The 26,884-nt window shown below is 39.7% G+C and overlaps 1 protein-coding gene across 4 annotated transcripts in view; it reads right to left on the bottom strand.

Annotated features, from left to right (window-relative positions):
• HGSNAT (heparan-alpha-glucosaminide N-acetyltransferase) overlaps positions 1 to 26,884 on the bottom strand; it is a 47,103-nt gene that overhangs the window by 19,422 nt on the left and 797 nt on the right. For all 4 annotated transcript variants that reach the window (XM_068532143.1, XM_068532146.1, XM_068532144.1 and 1 more), the window contains exons 2-5: positions 20,142 to 20,257; positions 16,582 to 16,718; positions 16,243 to 16,364; positions 13,517 to 13,586 (exon numbers count right to left, since the gene is read on the bottom strand). In XM_068532143.1, the coding sequence (XP_068388244.1) occupies positions 13,517 to 13,586; positions 16,243 to 16,364; positions 16,582 to 16,718; positions 20,142 to 20,257 (445 nt within the window). The remainder of the gene's footprint in view (positions 1 to 13,516; positions 13,587 to 16,242; positions 16,365 to 16,581; positions 16,719 to 20,141; positions 20,258 to 26,884) is intronic.

The raw sequence follows: 26,884 nt of genomic DNA on the forward strand, positions 1-26,884 counted from the left end.
AGATTCAGGCCCAGCGCTGCTTCTTGTTGTGGAAGTGTGCGTGTGCTCTCCTCTGAGCAGCTCCCCCCGCGACCCCGGCCCGGCACGGAGACCCTGAGCCCAGTCCCAGGAGCCGGCGGGGAGGACGGGATGGACGAGGTCAGAGCCAGTGTCCACCCCAGGACCTGGGAGCCCACCTGGGACCTTGGGAAGGAAGACCTGGACCGGGGCTGCAGGAGGTCTGCGGGAGGACCCCGGGGCCTGTGCTCTGCTGGGCCACCCCGCTGTTCCTCGGGACTCCATGTCCTCGGCTCGGTGGTGCGTGCCCTGCTCTGGGACTGTCCTGTACCCGCCACAGGGCAGGGCCAGGCCCCGGGCATGTGGGCCAGAGGGGTAGGGGCTGCCCCGGGGGAAGTGGGCATTGCCGGTGCCCATCGTCCTGGCGAGAGGCCACCAGCGGGGCCCTGAGGAAGGGAGACTGGGGGGGATGGAGGGCCGCCTGGTGGGGTGCAGCAGAGGCACCTTGTTGGGGACCCTGGGATGGGGGGGGCCGGGACCTGTTGGATCCGGTGGCTGTTAGAAGTTCCTCTGTGTGTTGTTATGCCCTGTGTTCAATGGTTTCAGTCAATGTTTCTCTTTAATAAATTTCCCTGAAAGTTTAAAAAAAAAAAAAAAAAAAGAAATCAATTACAGGGAAAAAACCATAAAAAACACAAACACATGGAAGCTAAACAATACATTACTAAATAACCAAGAGATCACTGAAGAAATCAAAGAGGAAATCAGAAAATACCTAGAGACAAATTACAACGGAAACACAACGATCCAAAACCTGTGGGATGCAGCAAACGCAGTTCTAAGAGGGAAGTTTATAGCAATATAAGCCTACCTCAAGAAAAAAGAAAAATCTCAAATAAATAATCTAATCTTACACCTAAAGGAACTAGAGAAAGAAGAACAAACAAAAACCAAAGTTAGTAGAAGGAAGGAAATCATAAAGATCAGAGCAGAAATAAATGAAATAGAAACAAAGAAAACAATAGCAAAGATCAATAAAACTAAAAGCTGGTTCTTTGAGAAGATAAACAAAATTGATAAACCATTAGCCAGACTCATCAAGAAAAAGAGGGAGAGGACTCAAATCAATAAAATTAGAAATGAAAAGGAGAAGTTACAAAAGACACCACAGAAATACAAAGCATCCTAAGAGACTACTACAAGCAACTCTATGCCAATGAAATGGACAACCTGGAAGAAATGGACAGATTCTTAGAAAGGTATAACCTTCCAAGACTGAACCAGGAAGAAACAAAATATGAACAGACCAATCACAAGTAATGAAATAGAAACTGTGATCAAAAATCTTCCAACAAACAAAATACCAGGACCAGATGGCCACACAGGTGAATTCTATCAAACATTTAGAGAAGAGCTAACACCCATCCTTCTCAAACTCCTCCAAAAAACTGCAGAGGAAGGAACACTCCCAAACTCATTCCATGAGGCCACCATCACCCTGATACCAAAACCAGACAAAGATACTACAAAAAAAGAAAATTACAGACCAATATCACTGATGAATATAGATGCAAAATTCCTCAACAAAATACAAGCAAACAGAATCCAACAACACATTAAAAGGATCGTACATCATGATCAAGTAGGATTTATCCTAGGGATGCAAGGATTCTTCAATATAGGCAAATCAATCAATGTGATACACCATATTAACAAATTGAAAAAGGAAAACTGTATGATCTTCTCAATAGATGCAGAAAAAGCTTTTGACAAAATTCAACACCCATTTATGATAAAAACTCTCCAGAAACAGGGCATAGAGGGAACCTACCTCAACATAATAAAGGCCATATATGACAAACCCACAGCAAACATCATTCTCAATGGTGAAAAACTGAAAGCATTTCCTCTAAGATCAGGAACAAGACAAAGATGTCCACTCTCACCACTATTATTCAACACAGTTTTGGAAGGCCAAGCCATGGCAATCAGAGAAGGAAAAGAAATAAAAGGAATACAAATTGGAAAAGAAGTAAAACTGTCATTGTTTGCAGATGACACGAAACTATACAGAGAAAACCCTAAAGATGCCACCAGAAAACTACTGGAACTAATCAATGAATTTGGTAAGTTTGCAGGATACAAAAATAATGCACAGAAACCTCTTGCATTCCTATACACTAACAATGAAAAATCAGAAAGAGAAATTAAGGAAACAATCCCATTTACCACTGCAACAAAAAGAATAAAATACCTAGGAATAAACCTACTTAGGGAGACAAAAGACCTGTATGCAGAAGACTAGAAGACACTGATGAAAGAAATTAAAGATGATACCAACAGATGGAGAGATATACCATGGTCTTGGATTGGAAGAATCAATATTGTGAAAATGACTATACTACCCAAAGCAATCTACAGATTCAATGCAATCCCTATCAAATTACCAATGGCATTTTTTTACAGAACTAGAACAAAAAATCTTAAAATTTGTATGGAGACACAAAAGACCCCAAATAGCCAAAGCTGTCTTGAGGGAAAAAAACAGAGCTGGAGGAATCAGACTCCCTGACTTCAGACTATACTACAAAGCTACAGTAATCAAGACAATATGGTACTGGCACAAAACAGAAATACAGATCAATGGAACAGGATAGAGAGCCCAGAGATAAACCCATGCATCTATGGTCAACTAATTTATGACAAAGGAGGCACGGATATACAATGGAGAAGACAGTCTCTTCAATAAGTGATGCTGGGAAAACTGGACAGCTACATGTAAAAGAATGAAATTAGAACACTCCCTAACACCAGACACAAAAATAAACTTAAAATGGATTAGAGACGTAAATGTAAGACCAAACACTATAAAACTCTTAGAGGAAAACATAGGAAGAACACTCTTTGACATAAATCACAGCAAGATCTTTTTTGATCCACCTCCTAGAGTAATGGAAATAAATCCAAAAATAAACAAATGGGACCTAATGAAACTTAAAAGCTTTTGCAAAGCAAAGGAAACTACAAACAAGACGAAAAGACAACCCTCAGAATGGGAAAAAAATATATGCAAACGAATCAACCGACAAAGGATTAATCTCCAAAATATATAAACAGCTCATGCAACGCAATATTAAAAAAACAAACAACCCCATCCAAAAGTGGGCAGAAGACCTAAACAGACATTTCTCCAAAGAAGACATACAGATGGCCAAGAAGCACATGAAAAGTTGCTCAACATCACTAATTATTAGAGAAATGCAAATCAAAACTACAATGAGGTATCACCTCACACCAGTTACAATAGGCATCATCAGAAAATCTACAAACAACAAATGCTGGATTGGGTGGGGAGAAAAAGGAACCCTCTTGCACTGTTGGTGGGAATGTAAATTGATATAGCCACTATGGAGAACAGTATGGAGGTTCCTTAAAAAACTAAAAATAGAATTACCATATGACCCAGCAATGCCACTACTGGGCATATACCCAGAGAAAACCATAATTCAAAAAGACACATGCACCCCAATGTTCATTGCAGCACTATTTACAATAGCCAGGTCATGGAAGCAGCCTAAATGCCCATCGAGAGATGAATGGATAAAGAAAATGTGGTATATTTACACAATGGAATATTACTCAGCCATAGAAAGGAACAAAATTGGGTCATTTGTAGAGACATGGATGGATCTAAAGACTGTCATACAGAGTGAAGTAAGTCAGAAAGAGAAAAACAAATATCATATATTAACGCATATATGTGGAACTTAGAAAAATGGTACAGATGAACCGGTTTGCAGGGCAGAAATAGAGACACAGATGTAGAGAACAAACGAATGGACACCAAGGGGGGAAAGTGGCGGGGGTGGTGATGTGATGAATTGGGAGATTGGGATTGACATGTATACACTAATATGTATAAAATGGATAACTAATAAGAACCTGCTATATAAAAAAATAAATAAAATTCAAAAAAAAAAAAAAAAGTGTTGTGAGGGAGAAATGAGATCATTATTCCCCGTGGCTGGAATTCTGATTAACAACACTATTAAAGTTAGAATAGCAGAAGCCTGCAACAACCAAACGTGCTCAGTGCAGCAATGACTAATCTCAGTGTCTTCATCTGTGACAGGATGAGCTATGGCTATTAAAACAGCAGGAAGAGTGCAGCAACAGGATGGACCCAGACACCATCATACTAAGTGAAGTCAGATAGAGAAAGACAAATACCATATGATAGCACTTATATGTAAAATCTAAAAATACAACACAAATGAACTTATCTACGAAACAGAAACAGACTCACAGACATAGAGAACAGACTTGTGGTTGCCAAGGGGAGAGGGGAGTGGGAGAGGGATGGAATGGGAGGTTGGGATTAGCAGATGCAATTATATAGAGAATGGATAAACAACAAGGTCCTACTATACAGCACAGGGAACTGTATTCAATATCCTATGATGAACCATAATGGAAAAGAATATTTTAAAAAAAGAATGTATATACATGTATAACTGAATCACTTTGCTGTACAGTAGAAATTAACACAGCACTGTAAATCAACTATACTTCAATAAGACAAATTTTAAAAAAAGAGAGACAAAAGAAAAAAAAAATTTGTCCACCCTGGAAAAAAAAAGAATGTCTGTACAAAGAAATATAAATACAAACTATTAAATACAAAAAGCAAATCATAGTATTCAGACTCAATTACAACCAAATAAAAATGCACAGATGTGGGACTTCCCTGGCCATCCAGTGGTTGGGATTTCATGCTTCCACTGCAGGGGGCACAGGTTCGATCCCTGGTCGGGGAACTAAGATCCCACATGCCGTGTGGCATGGCCAAAAAAAAAAAATATGCACAGATGCAAACTGAGAAAGTTTGACAGTGACCTTGGAGTGACTCACAGTTAATGTACTGGGTTCTTTCTCCTAGATGGTGCTTTAGTGCAACAAGATATCCAGAGGATATTAAGTTGATTCACATGATTAACAAAAGATAAATACCTTAACTGGTTTTTCTTTGAAACGAGAGATCTTAGTTGGAAAAAATGTTTCAAAAAGTATATTTAGCTCTTTCACACAATGTTTACATTCTGATTTACTTTACTTCCCCTTTTCTTTTTTTTAAACTTTGCAGTGGAAATGAATCCTGATTTCCAATACGCTAAAGATAGCTTAGTGACTTGATGGGGTAATATTGTTTGTTATTTACAATTTCTGAAATTTTCTGGGACAGTTTCACTTTTATTTACTTTGTTTGTGCCCATAAGGACATGAACTTTCCACTTTATGTCCCCACATCCGATTATTAAAGTCCACACAGAATCCTTTCTCAACCCAACAACTGTGTCAAACTCAGAGCTAACAGGCCAATTTGTTATTTTTCAAATAATAATGAATAGTTAGCATTTTTAATTTGGTATATAAGAACTATTAAATTTGCCCTTTTAGTAAGTACAATTCTTTGATTAAAAAATCAAGAGAAGGCAAGTCTTTGCCTGTAAGTCATTGAGGGCTTTCTTATAGAAATTATATATAACATTTCTAATATTACAAGCCCTTATATGTACCGTGCTTCCAGCTCTCTTGATACTGAAAAGTGTAATAAACTTCATGCTCATACAGGTTTTGCATAAAATTTGGACATTTGAACATTTAATATATTGAAGGCATAGGATTTTTCCTCCTTTCCTTTTTTTTGGTCATGGAAAGTTTCAAACATATACATACATATAAGTAGACAAACTAGTATAATGAACCACCATGGACCCATTACCCACCTTCAACAAGTATCTACGAAGCATGGTCAATCTTACTTCATCTATACTTCCACCCACTGACCCTTTTCCCTGACTTGGCTTGATCATTTTAAAGAAAATCATAGGGGACTTCCCTGGTGGTGCAGTGGATAAGACTCCGTGCTCCCAAGCAGGAGGCCTGGGTTGGATCCCTGGTCAGGGACCTAGATCCCACATGCAGGCCGCAACTAAGAGTTCGCATGCCACAACTAAGGAGCCTGCCTGCCACAACTAAGGAGACTGTGAGCTGCAAATAAGGAGCCTGTGTGTCACAACTAAGGAGCCCGCCTGCCTCAACTAAAACCCAGTGCAACCAAATTAATTAATTAATTAATTTTAAAAAAGAATATATTTTAAAAAAAAAAGAAGGAAAATCATAGACATTATATCATTTCATCCAAAAATACTTCAGTATGTACTGCTAAAAGATAAGGACTCGGGAGGCAGAGTCAAGATGCCGGACTAGGAGGACGCGGAATTCGTGTCTCTGCACAACTAGGGCACCTACCAGACACTGGTGGGGGACCACAGATGCCTAAGGGGATGGTAGGAACCCCCAGCGACTGGCTTGCAGGATCTTGGTTCCCAGGCCAGAGGTCGGGCCCAAGCTCCTGTGGTGGGAGCTCCGAGTCCAAACCACTGGAATAACAGAGAACCTCAGACCCAGGGAATATTCATTGGAGTGAGGCCTCCCGGAGGTCCTCATCTCCTCACCAAGACCTGGTTCTAACCAACTGCCTGCAAACGCCAGTGCTGGAAACCTTGGGCCAGACAACCAGTAAGATAGGAATAAAGCACCACTTATCAAAAAAAAAATGTTACAGATGAAGGAGGAAGGTAAAAACCTAAAAGACGAAATAAATGAAGACAAAATAGGCAACCTACCTGAAAAAGAATTCAGAGTAATGACAGTAAAGATGATCCAAAAGCTTGGAAAGAGGATGGAGAAAACACAAGAAACATTTAACAAGGATCTAGAAGAACTAAAGAGCAAACAAACAATGATGAACAACAAAATTACTGAAACTAAAAATACTCTAGAAGGAATCAATAACTGAATAACTGAGGCAGAAGAACGGATAAGTGAGCTGGAAGATAAAATGGTGGAAATAACTGCCAGGGAGCAGAATAAAGAAAAAAGAATGAAAAGAATTGAGGACATTCTCAGAGACCTCTGGGACAACATTAAACACACCAACATTCGAATTATAGGGGTCCCAGAAGAAGAAGAGAAAAAGAAAGGGTCTGAGAAAATATTTGAAGAGATTATAGTCGAAAACTTCCCTAATATGGGAAAGGAAATAGTCAATCAAGTCCAGGAAGTGCAGAGTCCCATATAGGATAAACCAAAAGAGAAACACGCCAAGACACATATTAATCAAACTATCAAAAATTAAATACAACGAAAAAATATTAAAAGCAGCAAGGAAAAAGCAACAAATAACATACAGGGAATCACCATAAGGTTAACAGCTGATTTTTCAGCAGAAACTCTGCAAGCCAGAAGGGAGTGGCAGCACACATTTAAAGTGATGAAAGGGAAAAACCTACAACCAACATTACTCTAACCAGCAAGGATCTCATTCAGATTCGACAGAGAAATTAAAACCTTTACAGACAAGCAAAAGCTAAGAGAATTCAGAACCACCAAACCAGCTTTACAACAAATGCTAAAGGAACTTCTCTAGGCAGGAAACACAAGAGAAGGAAAAGACCTACCCAAACAAACCCAAAACAATTAAGAAAATGGTAATAGGAACATACATATCGATAATTACCTTAAATGTAAATGGATTAAATGCTCCAACCAAAAGACATGACTGGCTGAATGCATACAAAAACAAGACACGTATATATGCTGTCTACAAGAGACCCCCTTCAGACCTAGGGGCACAAACAGACTGAAAGTGAGGGGATGGAAAAAGATATTCCATGCAAATGGAAATCAAAAGAAAGATGGAGTAGCAATTCTCATATCAGACAAAATAGACTTTAAAATAAAGACTATTACAAGAGACAAAGAAGGACACTACATAATGATCAAGGGATCAATCCAAGAAGATATACCAATTGTAAATATTTATGCACCCAACAGAGGAGCACCTCAATACATAAGGCAAATGCTAACAGCCATAAAAGGGGAAATCGATAGTAACACAATCATAGTAGGGGACTTTAACACCCCACTTTCACCAATGGACAGATCATCCAAAATGAAAATAAATAAGGAAACACAAGATTTAAATGACACATTAAACAAGATGGACTTAATTGATATTTATAGGACATTCCATCCAAAAACAACAGAGTGCACTTTCTTCTCAAGTGCTCATGGAACATTCTCCAGGATAGACCATATCTTGGGTCACAAATCAAGCCTTGGTAAATTTAAGAAAACTGAAATAGTATCAAGTATCTTTTCTGACCACAACACTATGAGACTAGATATCAATTACAGGAAAAAAACTAAAAAATACAAATACATGGAGACTAAACAATATGCTACTAAATAACCAAGAGATCACTGAAGAAATCAAAGAGGAAATCAAAAAATATCTAGAAACAAATGACAATGAAAACACAACGATGCAAAACCTAAGGGAGGCAGCACAAGCAGTTCTAAGAGGGAGTTTTAGAGCAATACAATCCTACCTGAAGAAACAAGAAAAATCTCAAATAAACAACCTAACCTTACACCTAAAGCAATAAGAGAAAGAAGAACAAAAAAACCCCAAAGTTAGCAGAAGGAAAGAAATCATAAAGATCAGATCAGAAATAAGTGAAAAAGAAATGAAGGAAACAATAGCAAAGATCAATAAAACTAAAAGCTGGTTCTTTGAGAAGATAAACAAAATTGATAAACCATTAGCCAGACTCATCAAGAGAAAAATGGAGAAGACTCAAATCAACAGAATTAGAAATGAAAAAGGGGAACTAACAACTAACACTGTAGAAATACAATGGATCATGAGAGATTACTACAAGCAACTATCTGCCAATAAAATGGACAACCTGGAGGAAATGGACAAATTCTTAAAAAGCATGACCTTCCGAGACTGAACCAGGAAGAAATAGAAAATATAAACAGACCAATCACAAGCACTGAAACTGAAACTGTGATTAAAAATCTTCCAACAAAGAAAAGCCCAGGACCAGATGGCTTCACAGGCAAATTCTATCAAACATTTAGGAGGAGCTAACACCTATCCTTCTCAAACTCTTCCACAATATAGCAAAGGGAGGAACACTCCCAAACTCATTTTATGAGGCCACCATCACCCTGATACCAAAACCAGACAAAGATATCACAAAAAAAGAAAACTACAGGCCAATATCACTGATGAACATAGATGCAAAAATCCTCAACAAAATACTAGCAAACAGAATCCAACAGCACATGAAAAGGATCATACACCACGATCAAGTGGGGTTTATCCCAGGGATGCAAGGATTCTTCGACATACGCAAATCAATCAATGTGATACACCATATTAACAAACTGAAGAAGAAAACCCATATGATCATCTCAATAAACATAGAAAAAGCTTTTGACAAAATTCAACACCCATTTATGATAAAAACTCTCCAGAAAGTAGGCATAGAGGGAAACTACCTCAACATAATAAAGGCCATATATGACAAACCCACAGCAAACATCATTCTCAATGGTGAAAAACTGAAAGCATTTCCTCTAAGATCAGAAACAAGACAAAGATGTCCACTCTCACCACTATTATTCAACACAGTTTTGGAAGGCCAAGCCATGGCAATCAGAGAAGAAAAAGAAATAAAAGGAATCCAAATTGGAAAAGAAGAAGTAAAACTGCCTCTGTTTGCAGATGTCATGACACTATGCATAGAGAATCCTAAAGGTGCCACCAGAAAACTACTAGAGCTACTCAATGAATCTGGTAGAGTAGCAGGATACAAAATTAATGTACAGAAATCAGTTGCATTCCTATACACTAATGATGAAAAATCTAAAAGAGAAATTAAGGGAACACTCCCATTTACCACTGCAAGAAAAAGAATAAAATACCTAAGAATAAACCTACCTAAAGAGACAATAACTGTATGCAGAAAACTATAAGACACTGATCAAAGAAACTAAAGATGATACAAACGGAGGGAGAGATATACCATGTTCTTGGCTTGGAAGAATCAACATTGTGAAAATGACTGTACTACCCAAAGCAATCTACAGATTCAGTGCAATCCCTATCAAACTACCAATGGCATTTTTCACAGAACTAGAACAAAAAATTGCACGATTTGTATGGAAACACAAAAGACCCCAAAATAACCAAAGCAATCTTGAGAAAGAAAAACGGAGCTGGAGGAATCAGGCTTCCTGACTGCAGACTATACTATAAAGCTACGGTAATCAAGACAGGGTGGTACTGGCACAAAAACAGAAATATAGATCAATGGAACAGGATAGAAAGCCCAGAGATAAACCTACGCACAAATGGTCACCTTATCTTTGATAAAGGCAGCAAGAGTATAAAATGGAGAAAAGACAGCCTCTTCAATAAGTGGTGCTGGGAAAACTGCACAGCTACATGTAAAAGAATGAAATTAGAACACTCCCTAACACCATACACAAAAATAAACTCAAAATGGATTAAAGACCTAAATGTAACACCAGACACTATAAAACTCTAAGAGGAAAACATAGGCAGAACACTCTATGACATAAATCACAGCAAGATCCTTTTTGACCCACCTCCTAGAGAAATGGAAATAAAAACAAAAATAAACAAATGGGGGCTTCCCTGGTGGTGCAGTGGTTGAGAATCTGCTTGCCAATGCAGGGGACACGGGTTCGAGCCCTGGTCTGGGAAAATCCCACATGCCGCGGGGCAACTGGGCCCATGTGCCACAGCTACTGAGCCTGCGCATCTGGAGCCTGTGCTCCGCAACAAGAAAGGCCGCGACAGTGAGAGGCCCGCGCACCGCGATGAAGAGTGGTCCCTGCTCGCCGCGACTAGAGAAAGCCCTCGCACAGAAATGAAGACCCAACACAGCCAAAAGTAAATAAATAAAAATAAATATAAATAAATAAATAAATAAACAAATGGGACCTAATGAAACTTAAAAGCTTTTGCACAGCAAAGGAAACCATAATCAAGATGAAAAGACAACCCTCAGAATGGGAGAAAATATCTGCAAACGAAGCAACTGACAAAGGATTAATCTCCAAAATTTACAAGCAGCTCATGGAGCTCAATATCAAAAAAACAAACAACCCAATCCAAAAATGGGCAGACCTAAACAGACATTTCTCCAAAGAAGGTATACAGGTGGCCAACAAACACATGAAAGGATGCTCAACATCATTAACCGTTAGAGAAATGCAAATCAAATCCACAACGAGGTATCACCTCACACCAGTCAGAATGGCCATCATCAAAAAATCTACAAACAATAAATGCTGGAGAGGGTGTGGAGAAAAGGGAACCCTCTTGCACTGTTGGTGGGAATGTAAATTGATACAGCCACTATGGAGAACAGTATGGAGTTTCCTTAAAAAACTAAAAATAGAACTACCATATGACCCAGCAATGCCACTACTGGGCACATACCCTGAGAAAACCATAATTCAAAAAGACACCTGTACCCCACTATTCACTGCAGCACTATTTACAATAGCCTGGACATGGAAACAACCTAAGTGTCCATCGACAGATGAATGGATAAAGAAGATGTGGCACATATATACAATGGAATATTACTCAGCCATAAAAAGAGACGAATTTGAGTTATTTGTAGTGAGGTGGATGGACCTAGAGTCTGTCATACAGAGTGAAGTAAGTCAGAAAGAGAAAAACAAATACCGTATGCTAACATATATATGGAATCTAAAAAAAAAAGGTTCTGAAGAACCTAGGGGCAGGACAGGAATAAAGATGCAGATGTAGGGAATGGACTTGAGGACACGGGGAGGGGGTAAGGGTAAGCTGGGACGAAATGAGAGAGTGGCATGGACATATATACACTACCAAATATAAAATAGCTAGCTAGTGGGAAGCAGCCGCATAGCACAGGGAGATCAGCTCGTGCTTTGTGACCACCTAGAGGGGTGGGATAGGGAGGGTGGGAGGGAGACACAAGAAGGAGGAGACATGGGGATATATGTATATGTATAGCTGATTCACTTAGTTATAAAGCAGAAACTAACAAACCATTGTAAAGCGATTATACTCCAATAAAGATGTTAAAAAAAAGAAAACGATAAGGACTCTTTATTTTTAAACATACTGCAATTCTATTACCTCCTTTAAGAATATTACCAACAATTCCTCAATATTATCAAATAGCAAGTTCAATTTTCCTGTCTTTTTTACAGTTTAATTGGTCAAGTCAGTATCCAAACATGTTCCATATACCCATTGCTTATATTTTTAATTTCTTTTTTTCCTTACAACTCAACTCCCATTTCTAGTTTATCCAGCACTAATAACATCACCATCACAAGAAAACCTGAAAACAGAACCATCTAAGGAAAGGTAAAAGAAGATGTTTAAAAATTAAAATTAAAAAAAGCACTTATTTTCTTGTACATGCTTGTTCCCCAAGTGAAAAGGAGAAAGATGCTGTATTCTTACTACTTTTTCAGATTCTTTTCTGGTTCAGAGAAATCTGAACTTCCCTAGGCTTCCATGGGCACACTGGAAAGTGATGGGGAAACGTACAAGGGACCCTTGCTTTCCCCACAAGAGCTTTGTGCCCTCAGGCTGCAAAGGGAATCACATGTAAAAGGAGTTTCAATTCCACAGTGGGGCAAGGTGGGATTCTTCTCTTTGCAAGTCTGATATCAGCTATCTACCACTTTAAACATCATGTAATGGATACATTCACAACCAAAGCACCAAATGAAAACACTCTAATAAACTGGAACACCATTTACATCTTATCACCAAAGTAATGCAACTCCTCTTTGCGGATTGCACTCCGTCCCTAAAGGGTCAGAGTGATAAACTCCCCAAAGGTGCAGGACTTCCCCAAGCTAGCAGGTTATTTCTTCCAATTTGGATCCAGCTCACCAATAAAATCTCACGGTCTTTCCTGAGACCATAACCAGCTGAGCATGTGAAAATTCAACCTTATTCCTTTTAAGAGGAAAGACCTTCCCTTGGCAAGGTGATGTGCCAGGCCTGGGTCTATTTCACTTTCTTTTCCTTCTGCAGTCCACAAATCCACTCACCAGAATCGTTGTTTACCAGGCAGGAGAAGGAATCCCCTCTCCAAGCTGGCCGACCCTAACCAAGGGAGAGTCCACCCTGAGGTCGGAGGTCCCCACCACAGGAGCTGGGAAGCTGGACCAGAGGCGTGGCCTCTGGGTTCAGAGCCAAGAGGAGGAAGACAGTCAGCGTGGCAGCACCTCCCAAGACCATCACAGGCCTCTTCCATGTGCTACGTGGCAGGATGTGAGAGTCTGTCAGGAAATAATGACTGCTCAAGTATTTTCTTCTACATCTTCAGCCACGTGGGAGAATTGAAGGCAGAGAGCCATTCGCACTAGGTTATTATTTCCCTGAAGTCAGGGACCATCTCTTATTCGACACTGAATCCCTAATGCCTAGGACTACACTGGGTATGGTGGACACAGTAAGTTTTCATTTAATCCAGGAATAATGGTCCCACTACCCTTTCTGAATACAGTTATTCTGTATTCTACCTTCCCCAGTGTGGCCCCCCCAACGCCTGCTTACCTCAGCGAGAACCTTAGAAAGGACACCACAATGATGAGCACCAGGCCGACGAGGAACGCGATGCTCACAGCTGCAAAAGAAAACATATCATCACCAAACGCTGTTGTGTCATTACCGTGAATCTGTACGTGAAAAATGCAAACAGAATATGAAAAGGAATGTATATATACGTATAACTGAATCACTTTGCTGTATAGTAGAATTAACACAACATTGTACATCAACTATACTTCAAGAAAACAAATTTAAAAATTAAAAAAAGAAAAAGGCAAACAAATAAAAATGGAAACGTATGAAGGAAAAGCCTATATCCTTATGTGAAATTTCTTATTAACAACTGAGAATACTCTTCGTGAGGGAAGCGCTAATTTTCATCATGAAAAATATCAAACATACACAAAAGTACAGAGACCTGTACAATAAACCCACATATAGCCGTCGCCTAGACTCTAGAATATCAAACATTGTCACTCTTGCTTCATCTACTACTATTACTCACCTTTTTTTTTTTTTCCACCTGAAGTCTTTTAAGCAAACCCCAGACATCAAGCTATTTCATTCCCACATCTTCAGGATGTATGTCTATGTACGTCATGCAACTCTTATGTGACCCCCTGAGGAGGACACTGCATCTCTTCCGTAGGACGCTACTGAAGACGCACGGCCTCTTCTGGGTCACAAGAAGGCAGCAAGCAAACCCAAGTAACAAAATAACTGGCCAGTCCTCTTCAAAAGTGTCAAGGTCGTGAAAGACCAAGAAAGGCTGATTAGAGGCCATGAGGTTAGATTAGAGGAGGCCTGGGAGACCTGATCACTAAATGCTCTGTGGGACCCTGGACACAAAACGGACACGAGGAGGACAACTGGAGAAATCTGAGAACTCCGCAGCTCAGTTAATAGCGCTGTGTGCGTGAAGTTCCTGGTTTCAATCACTGTACATGGAATCGCTGTACTGTGATTATATAGTTTAGGGGCTTAGGGGAAGCTGAGTGAAGGGTATATGGAAACCCTGTTTTGCAACGTTTCTGTGAGTCTAAAACTATTTCAAAATTAAAAGTTTCTTAAGAATGGACCTTTTGCTGTATAAGCACAATGTCATACAAACTTAATAATTCCCTGGCTAACACTCAGTCCATATTCAAATTTTTCTAGTTGCCTCGAAAATGGGTGTTGTAGGCCATGTGTTCAAATCAGGATCCAAGCAAGGCTCGCATCTTGCCTACATTGTCAACGTGCCTTAAGCTCCATGCATTGGTCCACAGCCACTGACTTGATTTACACGAGGCTGGCTGTCTCCTATCAGGGCATCTCATTCGAGGTCTAGATCTGCCAGGACCCCTCGCCTGGTGTCACTGAACTTGTTCCTCTATCCTCCGTGCGTTCTGTAAATGGGAAGTTAGCTGTAAAGTCTTGGACGAGAAGTCCCACTTCTCTGGCAGGAATGCTTCGCAGGTGCTGTGTCTTTCCCACTAGGTCCCATCAGGAGCACCTCCTGCTTCAGACCTTGTGCCCGACGCCCGCGTTCAGCTGGTGAAGGCCTGTCCCCTCCCGTGTAAAGTTCCCCTTTCATTGGATGGTTCCATCCACTCATGGCTTTTGCCTAAATCAATAACTTAAATGGGCGTTGCAAAATATTCTGCCACATTAGCTGGATTCCTTCTCTAAAGAACTTACCCTCATCATCTAGGACTATTTCGTTACCCTAAGATATAGTCAAAACAGGAAAGGCAGGAGAGATGGTCCTGCCTTTACCAGGATCATCAGTAAACACCAGGTGTCCTTGTTACCCCCAAAGGCAACCAAAATATTGTTTTTGTTGGGGGAGGGGGCCTTGTGCTTTTTAGCTTCATAGTGAACTCACTGGTTTTTGTATGTGCAACAGGTTTCCGTCAATTACATTCATTGTTCTTCTAATGATTAAATCATCCCGCGTTGGCTCTTTCACATTGGCTCTTACCAGTGTTCTTCTGACAGTCTTCAACAGCGTCACTGTGAACAGTACTTACTGTTGGAACAGCCCCAGGGATTCCTGATACTATCTGCTGGGGGCTTGGAGGGACAGATTTTCTCCAGTGGAGTTATTAGAGAACGAACAATCCCTCCTGAACCCAAGGGGACCTCTGGACAGTCAGAGACACATACAGAAAACACTGTACCCTAAATCCTAAAACAAAGAAAGACACCTGACAGTCAACTGTCTTATTTCTAGTTTCTTTCCACTGCATTAATTTTTTTGGCTTATTTATACTTCATAATACAGTAAATAACAACTATGAGAATATGTTGATACAACAAATAATTTTTTGTATGTCACATAATTTTCTTAGTCTACACCAATGACACAACAAATACATTACAAATATGCCACAACTAAGTGAGATAGACAACCTATGATCCAGGATTTAAATTACCCAAAATGTCGCAAACAGTACTCAAAAACTAAAACCGTTGAAAATGCAAATTTACCAAGAGGGACTTCCCTGGTGGTCCAGTGGCTGAGACTGTGCGTTCCCAGTGCAGGGGGCCCAGGTTCGATCCCTGGTCAGGCAACTAGATCCCACATGCTACAACTAAGACCTGGTCAGGCAACTAGATCCCACATGCTACAACTAAGACCTGGTCAGGCAACTAGATCCCACATGCTACAACTAAGACCTGGAGCAGCCAAATAAATAAATAAATAAATATTTTTAAAACATAAAAATCAACCAAGACCATGTACGTACGAAGGTTACTGTCAACTGGCTTCTCATTAACGACCAGGTCACACGCAATTTCATTGACTCCATCATGGGTGTGCTTTACCAAGAGAGAATAGTTTCCAAATTCTCCAAATTTGTATTCCAGCCTACAAAGATTAGGTAAAATGAAGAAACATCATTAGGTTAGGAAATAAGCAGTTGGATGTTGGTAATGTCACCCAGGCAGAGTGATAGGCATTCCTGGGTGCAGACCAGGGAAGACACAGAAAGATATTTTGAAAGAAGAAGCTAAAACCCAAACAGGAAAAAAATAGTAGAGAGAAAGTGCAGGTGTCAGTAGGTCACATCATAGCAGCTACGAACCTACAAACTTGCTTCTCCTCCGCGGTGTCATTAAGCTGCAGGATGGATCCGTGCTGGGTGCTCACAGCCACGGCCTCAATGCTGGGCTCCCCGGGTTTCCTGCTCTGGGAGACGTCGACCAGGACCTGGAGCAGGCACTACACGATCCAAGCACAGGCCAGGTGTTAGGGGTTTGACACTCTGTGGTTGTTGGGTATCCAACTGAAGACCTGAGATAACTTTTCCTTCATACTTATAGAAAACTTTTACACTTCAGTGATTTAGGTAAAATTTGCCTACATAACTAGGTGTTGCTATGGAACTACATAATCTTTATTCATAGGTAAATCCTTCACATAATTAACAAATACAGCATCCCTTTAATCTTGCATTCTACGGTTTTACTTAATATTATTTAACAAATAAACTTCCATGATTCTACCCAATTTGCATATTTATAATTTGTAATGGTTGCATTATATTCCATCAAATACTATCGCTATGAATACTTAGGCTGCTTTCAAAGCTCGTTTTATCTTTTGTATATAACTTATATAAATTATATTGTTTTGGAAGATATATAATTTAATTATATGATATATAATAATATAAATCTACTTATATTTATAATTTATATAAATTATATTGTTTTAAAAGATCTACACATGATGTTCTTATTCCTTTAAATTCTTTCCCTAAGACAAATTTCCAAAAATGAGATTACTGGATTAAAAAAATAATCATTTTAATGGTTCTTGTTACACGTGGCCAAATAGCACTCACAGAAGAAAAATTACAATAGATTTATTTCTCATCAGCCTTACCAGGACTTCATATCATTCTTCCTTTTGTTCAGGTACTAGGTGTTTATGATACCACAGCATTAAGATTACATTTTAAATTTTAAGTAGATTAAATAATTCAATTTTCTTTTGCTCTTTTATGTTCCTTATGGTGTGAACCACCTGGTAGACACTCAATTCCCTCAAACAGAATCTTAGAAATCTGTCCTCGTACACTGTAACATTAAACTTCTAACTCTCTCAAACACTTCCCCACTCTAGTGCTTTCATCTTATTATGTTCTGTTGTTTTTAAAGTTTTACAGAGTCATACTACTCTGGTTTGTTATTTCTTCTATTGCTTCATGAGTTTAAAAATGTATTCTGCATTTTTTAGTATTTTTTAAATTTGTGGGTTTTTTCTTTTTTTTTTACTTGAATCCACTTGGGGTATTTGATAGATGGTATCCCATAATTCTAAATACCTTTCCCATGGTTTTAGCTGTTAAATTCTTACGTAAATTAGATTCTACTTCTTATACTTCGTTTGGCCTGTTGGTCTTCATTTCTCTTTTTTGGCTACGTTCACGACCGTGCTCTGTGATACTTCTTATCTGGCACAGCAAGTCTCCGTACTGTCCGTTCTCCTTTTGGGCCATCCTCTGATTCTCTTGCACACTTATTTTTTCATAGACATTTTGGAATTATTTTTATGCAGCTTCTATAAGGTATCCACAAGCAATTGTGTTGAATGTATAAACTAATTTGGGAAGTATTGCCATTTTTCCTACGTTTAGGTGTCACATCAGCGTGCATTGGCTATTTCTCCATTTAGCCTATAATCTTCCCATTAAAATTTTATCATTGTCCATATATACGACCTCTTACAGATTCTTCAAGATGAAAATATAAGTCATCATAAATCTCTCAATATGCCAACTTATTCTACCTGATAGTTTATTTAAGATTTTTACACCCACATTAATTAGAAAGATTGACCTGCATTTTCTATCATGTCTTGGCTAGATTTTAAGATCAACACCCTGCAGAACGAATCAGATACCAAGCCATCATTTTTTTTATTGTTGTTATATTTAGGGTCAGTTAATATAGATTAAGAATTATTTATTATTTGAAAACGCAGGGAAAAATGACCTATTTTTAGGTAGAGAAATTCATTACAACTTTCCAGATTTCTTAAACAGTTGCTGATCTATTTATGTCCTCAATTTCTTGAATCAATCTTCATATTATATTTTTTGAAGGAAATCAATCAATTTTTGTACTTTAAATTGATCAGTCTTAACTGTTCATTGGACCATAATTATTTTAATTTCTATTGACATATGATTTCTAATTTTATTAATTTCCATTGTTCCCTTACATGTATCAATAATTTATCAATTGTGACTTTTATTTATTTTTTAAATTTTTAAATTTTTATTGGAGTATTGTTGATTTACAATGTTGTGTTAGTTTCAGGTGTACAGCAAAGTCAATCAGCTATACGTATACATATATCCACTCTTTTTCTTTTTTTTGGATTCTTTTCCCATACAGGCCATTATTGAGTATGTGTGACTTTTATTTTAGAAAACCATCTCTTGGTTTTTCTATGACATTTATGTCTGTATTCTCTCTCCTATTAGTTTGTTTTTGTTATGCAGAGATATGAAATGGCAAAGTATAATCTCTGCCGGTTGTGTTTAGTCTCGTTTGACAACACGATTGATGTTTTGTTAAATACATTACAGGTATTTTTGAAGTTATCAATTTTTTCCACTTAATTTAAGGTCCTTTTAGGTCCCTCTTGTGATAAACCTTTTCTTGGTCTTGACCTACCTTTTTAATATTACCGATGTTGTGCTTCACTTAACTTTAAAGGAGGTGTCATGTACTGCTCCATCATCTTCTAGCTGATACCCACACTGGGGACTTTTTAAATTTGTTTTCTTTTTTAAAAAGCTATTTACACTAAACAGGTCACTATCCATTAAAATTCCTCCTCTGAAGGTGGTACATTGACGCTCTTAATTTGGAAGTAAAGACTATTTCAGTTTACATGGAAGAATAGCCCTGTCCTGAAAAAGCAACAAGGTCTAGCATAGGAGCAACACCTTCAGATAAAATCCTTTATCGTCAGAAGGGCCTCAGCGTAAGCCTCCCGTGGCCCTCACCGCCCCGCCCTGCCCCCCCGGTGTCTCACTCCTTCCTTCTCTGGTCCAGCAGGAGGGTTATGTAGTGGGCAGAGGAGTCAAATAAAACACCTCTATCACTTCAGGCTTCATAAGGGATCAAACTAAATGGACTCCAAAAGGGATTGTGAATATCCTGCTGAGACCCCATCCTACGGCATCACCCCTCTGCAACTTGAACACCAGTGGTGTGGCTGCCCTGTCACACTCTAGGCCCCTTGATTAATGGCTCTGAGGGTACAGGCTGTAAGAGGTGGCAGAAATGAGCAAGAGGCCCGGATCTGGTTTATGCTCTTATTGTGGGATGAAAGAATGCTTGTCGCATTAAAAAAAAAACCGAAAAACAAAAAAAACATGTCTCTCAATTTTGCTCATCACAGAAACTGGTCTGAAAAAGACGGGCAGGGAAAAGATAAAGAAAGGATGCTGCCCATTGCTAGGCACCCTCCGTGACGGAATTTCTTCTGAGTCTTTGTCCAGCCTGTTTGTTTCCTCACCCGTAAAGCTGAAGCTAAGATGTGAAGGGCTTCAGGTCTGACAGCACTGGGGCCATATCAAACTAGCCCCAAAGCAAACACAACTGTGAGCAAGCACGCGGCACCTACATGATAACAGCGATCGAAATTCCAGTAGACGGTCAAGTTTGTCCCAGGCAGTTCATTATGGATGAGCAGCAAAGCCTGGTCCATCTTCAGCTCTAAGCGCCTTTTGTTTCCTAAGTCTGGTAAGAATTAGAAAGAGAAAAAGAAAACGAAGGCACCTGAAAGATGTGTCAGAGACAAAGTGCATCAGAGTGGAAAGTGGCTTCCCAGGAGAGCTTCTCAAATGCCTGGGGTCTCTCGTCCCTTATGCCGTGTCCACACGGATGTGCACATGCACACACACACACCCAGTTCCCTTCCACACACATGCCTCTACTACAAACGAGGATTCAATCAATACCATTCACATCTTACAGTCACCAAGTACTAAGGTATGAGGGGCACCGAGTTTGTTTCCACGCAACTTCTATTTGATAATAATGACAACCTCATGAGCTAGGTATTTTCTCCATCCTACGGATGAAGAAATTAAGGCTCACAAAAATTACATAACTGCCCATGGCCACAGAGTTTTGCAGTGAAATCACTGACGTGAACCCAATCTGCGTGATTCCGAAGCTCCAAGTTTCCTGGCCCACATCACTCAGCTCTGGGCTGTGATGGGCAGCTCTTAAAACCTGCAGGACCCCAGACTAGGGAGTCAGGACGCGCAGAACAGCAGTGTTCCTGGGGGATCTGCACGCCCTTTACAGTCGGAGAAGCTCTGCCTGATATCACTTTTGTTTGGAGTTCTGCACCTCCTGGTTTCCATGGCAGACGTGAGGCGGGGAAGGAGAGAGGGTAAGTCTGAAGGGCAGAAAGAGCCACTGCTCCATATTCCCTGGGCTTAGAGCTCATCACTTCACCAGATGTTCTTAGGGTCCCATAAGGATGATGCATCTTCTACCTTTCAGTCTGCCAATTTGGTAGGAAAACAGTGAACTATTGTTGGCTAAAGTTAAAGCAAAGTGTTTCATCTAGATCAACTGGGCCATTTATATCTGTTATATTATATGAAAGAGAAATTACCATCTAGCTTCTAGGCAAAAGAAAAACAGGGAAACTTTCTTTAATTTTTTATTTTATATTGGAGTATAGTTGATTTACAATGTTGTGTTAGTTTCAGGTGTAGAGCAAAGTGATTCCATTATACATATACATATATCCATTCTTTTTTTTAAATTAATTAATTTGGTTGCACCAGGTCTTAGTTGCGGCAGGTGGCCTCCTTAGTTGCAGCTCGCCAGCTCCGTAGTTGCAGCACGTGGGCTCCTTAGCTGCGGCAGGCGGGCTCCTTAGTTGTGGCATGCGAACTCTTAGTTGCAGCATGCATGTGGGATCTAGCTCCCTGACCAGGGATCGAACCCAGGCCCCTGCATTGGGAGCACAGAGTCTTATCCACTGCGCTTCCAGGGAAGTCCCCATATATCCATTCTTTTTCAGATTCTTTTCCCATATAGGTTATTACAGAATACTGAGTAGAGTCCCCTGTGCTATACAGTAGGGCCTTGTTAATTACCTATTATATATACATATATATAGTAGTGTGTATATGTTAATCCCAAACTGCTAATTTATTCCTCCCCCTCCCACATTTCCCCTTTGGTAACCATAAGTTTGTTTTCAAAGTTTGTGAGTCTATTTCTGTTTTGTAAAAAAGTTCATTTGTATCATTTATTTTTAGATTCCACATATAAGTGATATCATATATTTGTCTTTGACTTAATTCACTTAGTATGATAATCTCTAGCTGCATCCATGTTGATGCAAATGGCATTATTTCATTCTTTTTTATGGCTAAGTAATATTCCATTGCATATATGTACCACATCTTCTTTATCCATTCCTCTGTTGATGGACATTTAGGTTGCTTCCATGTCCTAGCTATTGTTAATAGTGCTGCAATGAACACTGGGGTGCATGTGTCTTTTCAAATTATGGTTTTTTTCCAGATATATGCCCAGTAGTGGGATTGCTGGGTCATATGGTAATTCTATTCTTAGTTTTTTAAGGAACCTCCATACTGTTCTCCACAGTGGTTGTACCAATTTACATTCCCACCAACAGTGTAAGGGTTAAGGGAAACTATGTAATAACACAACCAGAAAGGTAATAATCTAGCCTCTTATATTTTGTAATGTGAAAGCTTAATTCAGGGCTCCCCAGTACCTCATCTGGTTAATTCAAAAAATTCTTCACTGCAGCCAGCCTAAATCCCTCATTTTTAGCGTTTATCCTAATTTACCCTTATTTAGCTCTCAGTGAAGACAAAACAGAGAGTATAAAACTTTTAATAATCTACTGAAGCTTTTTTTCCCCTCCAGGCTAAACAAAGCTTTATCAGTCACTTTTTCCGTTCTTTCGTCGCCCTATGGCGAGCGGCCAGTGGAAGCAGCGTTCGAGACCAGGAGTATAACATGGTGGATTAAGTGTGTGGACTCCACGTTGGGCCAACTTGAATCTGGACCCCACCCTGCCTCAGCGTCCTCATCAATAAATTAGGGATCATAACAGTGTGTACTTCGGAGGATTGCTGGGGAGGCTAAAATTGATAACACAAGCAAAGTGCTTGACACAGAACCTCAAACAAAGTTAAGTGTCCGACAACTGATGATTATAATGATCTGGGCCACATCCAACCAATGCAGGGGACAACACGGGCTTCGTCAGAATCAGGAACATGTGGTTAACTATTCTGAAAAGTTGTTTCTTCTTTTTTCATTTAACCTTATTTTCAATTTCCCCCCATTCCCCTTTCTTCCAATTATAAGAAATGATGCTATATCCTATATAAAAATGGCGCTATAGACATCTGAAAATCAACATGCTCTCCTTTCAACATAGTTCCTTAAGAATGAACTTCCAGGAGTGAAATTTTCAACCAAAAATAGCTTTTTAAATAGTTTTTGATATGTTTAGCCAAATTCCTCTCCCAATTTAGCTATGCCGGTTTATAAAGACGACTGTGGTGTTCATTGGCTCCCAGGTGACACAGAAAACACACTTACTGTGCTCCAGGTCCCAACAGCCTCGTGAAACAGCTGCTGGTGTCTCCAGCCTCCGGATGAGGTATGGGAGGCCTGGAGAGGTCACCCACCAGACTGACCCACCACTCTGGCCAGCACCTAACCTCTATGCTCCCAGTCTCCTGAGACTAAGCAGATCTGTTCCCTAGCAGCTGGGCCAGTTTAATTTTTTCCCCTTGCTTTTTGGCCTGATGTATAGAAAATATAATCTCCTTATTATTTTAGTTCTGAACTAACAATGATCAAGTTTGAACATGTTTTCCAAATGTTGACTATCAGTACTTTCCTTTCCTGTGAAATGTTGGAATGTTTATTTAACCACTTAGCCCCTGTGATGTTAAATCCTTTGTCATACTTGTCATAATGTTTTCAAGTATTTCTCTTTTTCATTTCCCTTGTTCAGGTTTGAGAGCTTCCATTTGCAAATTTATAGTCACTAGCTGTTGACCTTTTCCTCCGTAATTGTTCTATAAGCATCATCCCTTCGGAGCTGTAGTAACTACTGTTTTTATTCATACTTCCATGAGTCTTCAGTGGTGGGTGGAATATGGTTCTTGTTTCATGCTTAATTTTTCCATGTGAATTTCAGACTGTGAAAGCTCTTAACTGTCATCAATATTATTTTATATAAGGTCGTATTAAGGGTTAATGCTAGCTGAACATCAGAATTACCTGGCAAGGTAAAAAAAAACACAAAACCAGACTTCCCTCGTGGTGCAGTGGTTAAGAATCTGCCTGCCAATGCAGGGGACATGGGTTCAAGCCCTGGTCCAGGAGGATCCCACATGCCGCGAAGCAACTAAGCCCGTGTGCCACAACTGCTGAGTCTGCGCTCTAGAGCCCGGGAGCCACAACTACTGAGCCCACATGCCACAACTACTGAAGCCCGTGTGCCTAGAGTCCGTGCTCCACAACAAGAGAAACCACCGCAATGAGAAGCCCGCACATTGCAATGAAGAGTAGCCCCCGCTCGCTGCAACTAGAGAAAGCCCGCATGCAGCAACAAAGACCCAACACGGCCAAAAATAAAATATAAATAAATAAATAAAATAATAACATAAACAAATAAATAATAAATAATTTAAAAATAAAACCAAACAAAAAAATACCAATGCCCTGGCTCCACCCCAGACCTATTAAATCAGAATCTCTGCCCAACCAGTATGATTTATTTTTTGTATTTTTTAAATTGAGGTATAGCTGATTTATTAGCTATAATATATTATATTAGTTTAATATATTAAACTGATAATATATTAAACTGATAATATATTAGTTTCAGGTGTACTACATAGTGATTCAAAATCTTTATAGATTATACTCCATTTAAAGTTACTATAAAATATTGGCCATATTCCTCATGCTATACAATGTATCCTTGTAGTTTATTTATTCTATACATAGTAGTTTGTATCTCTTAATCCTCTACCCTTGTTCTTGCCCCTCCCCCTTTCCTTTCCCCACTGGTAACCACTAGTTTGTTCTCTATATCTGTGAGTCTATTTCTGTTTTGTTATATTCATTCGTTTTATTTTTAGATTCCACATATAAATTACAACATACAGTATTTGCCTTTCTCTGACTTATTTCACTTAGCCTAATACCCTCTAGTTCCATCCACGTTGCTGCAAATGGCATTATTTCAGTCTTTTTTATGGCTGAGTAATATTCCGTTGTATATATGTACCACATCTTCTTTATCCATTCATCTGTTGATGGACACTTAGGTTGCTTGCATATCTTGGCTATTGTAAATAGTGCTGCTATGAACATTGGGTGCACGTATCTTTTTGAATTAATGTTCGTTTTCTTCAGTTATATACCCAGGAGTGGAACTGGGGATCATATGGCAATTCTATTTTTAGTTTTTTGAGGAACCTACACACTGTTCTCCATAGTGGCTGCACCAATTTACATTCCCACCAACAGTGTAGGAGGTTTCCCTTTTCTCCACACCCTCATCAACACTTATTATCCTCCCCAAAACAACAGCAACAGACACTGTGAGTGTAAGGCCAGGGGATTCTGACACCTTTGTACCTTTTTGCATTATTTGATCATTTTTTAAAAAAACCAATGAGTCTGTGGGATTAGCATATGCAAACTATTATATATAGAATGGATAAGCAACAAGGTCCTACTATAGAGCACAGGGAACTATATTCAGTATCCTGTGATAAACCACAATGTAAAAGAATATGAAAAAGAACGTATATATACGTATAACTGAATCATTTTGCCATACAGCAGAAATTAACACATTATAAATCAGCTATAGTTCAATACAATAAATTTTTTAAAAACCCAATGAGTCTGTAGTCTGTATCACTCACACACACACACACACACACACACAAACACAAAGGACGAAATTCCTAAGCCATCCAATATGACGCCAAAATTGAAACTGATGCTCATTTTCTAGAAAAAGCTGCCAACAGCTGAACTTACAAATACCAGGGCAGGGACTTCCCTCGTGGCGCAGCGGTTAAGACTCTGTGCTCCCAATGCAGGGGGCCCGGGGTTCGATCCCTGGTCAGATCCCACATGCATGCTGCAACTAAGAGTTTGCATGCCACAACTAAGGAGCTCGCCTGCTGCAACTCGCCCAGTACAACCAAATAAACAAATAAATATTTTTTTTTAAAAAAAAGAAATACCAGGGCAGCCTCAAGGAGCATTACATACAACAGACAATTCCCTCTTCCTGTCTACAATGTCTTGGTAAGGAAATAAACCAACCAAAGTCACGTTTCAATAGTGCCCAAGTAACTGTACTGCTCGCATATTAGGCTTTTACTTCATTTCCAAATATTTAATTTCTGGTTCTAGCCCCCTGCTCGTAAGTGTCTTTGCTGAGCATATTTTCAAAGACATAGTCTACTTAACTTTTTTTTTTTTTCTTTTCAAGTAAACTTGAGTCCATAAATCATATAAAGGTGGAGTTCTTAGTAGGAATCTGTCCCGCCCAAAGTTGGCCTCCAGGTGGCACTAAAAGCCTGGCTGACCTGGCAACACTGCTGCGTGAAGGTTCTGGAGTGGATGGCTTCAGAACGCTACTAGTACGTTCTCCCTCGCTACACAGAATCACTGCTTAGAAACTTACCTTTTTCCTACAATAATTATCATTATTAACGGATGCTAAAGCACAAAAATAGAGCGTTGTACGGGATCTGTCCCTGACAAGTTGTGACAGGGCAAATTATATAACCCCTTGAGGTCTGTTCCTCGATTATAAAAGGGAGGGAGTGACGAGACTGAGCTCGGGGGCGGGGGAGACACTGTATTAAACGTAATCAGCTAAGATGCTTTTTCAAAATTGATTTTGTCTTCTCCCTACAACATTTTGATTGAGGAGGAGGGGCAGTTTGAACCACATACGCTGACACCAAAACCCCCGCGTTCTGATACAAAGGTGACGGGATGAAGGGAGCAGAGGCAAGTGGCCCCCAGCTACCCAGGTGATAAGGAGACCTTCCCCAACACTGACCGAACCGGGTTTGCTGCCCTTCGCTGATCCCACCACCTCCGACCACAGCATCCCCTGGGGAGGGGCTTGGGACTGAGATCTTCTAGGGCCCTGGGTCCTCGTCCAAAGGATCTAGCGGGAAGCCCTGGAATTTGCCTTTTTTTTTTTCACTTCCCTGGCGAGCTCGGAGACCAGACAAGCTGGGGAAACACTCGCTGAGCCGAGGTTCAGCTCTCCTCTCCTCCCTGCCGGACATGCGCACCGCCCCCGCC

Source organism: Eschrichtius robustus, chromosome 21, assembly GCF_028021215.1.
Source record: "Eschrichtius robustus isolate mEscRob2 chromosome 21, mEscRob2.pri, whole genome shotgun sequence".
Classification (NCBI taxonomy): domain Eukaryota; kingdom Metazoa; phylum Chordata; class Mammalia; order Artiodactyla; family Eschrichtiidae; genus Eschrichtius; species Eschrichtius robustus.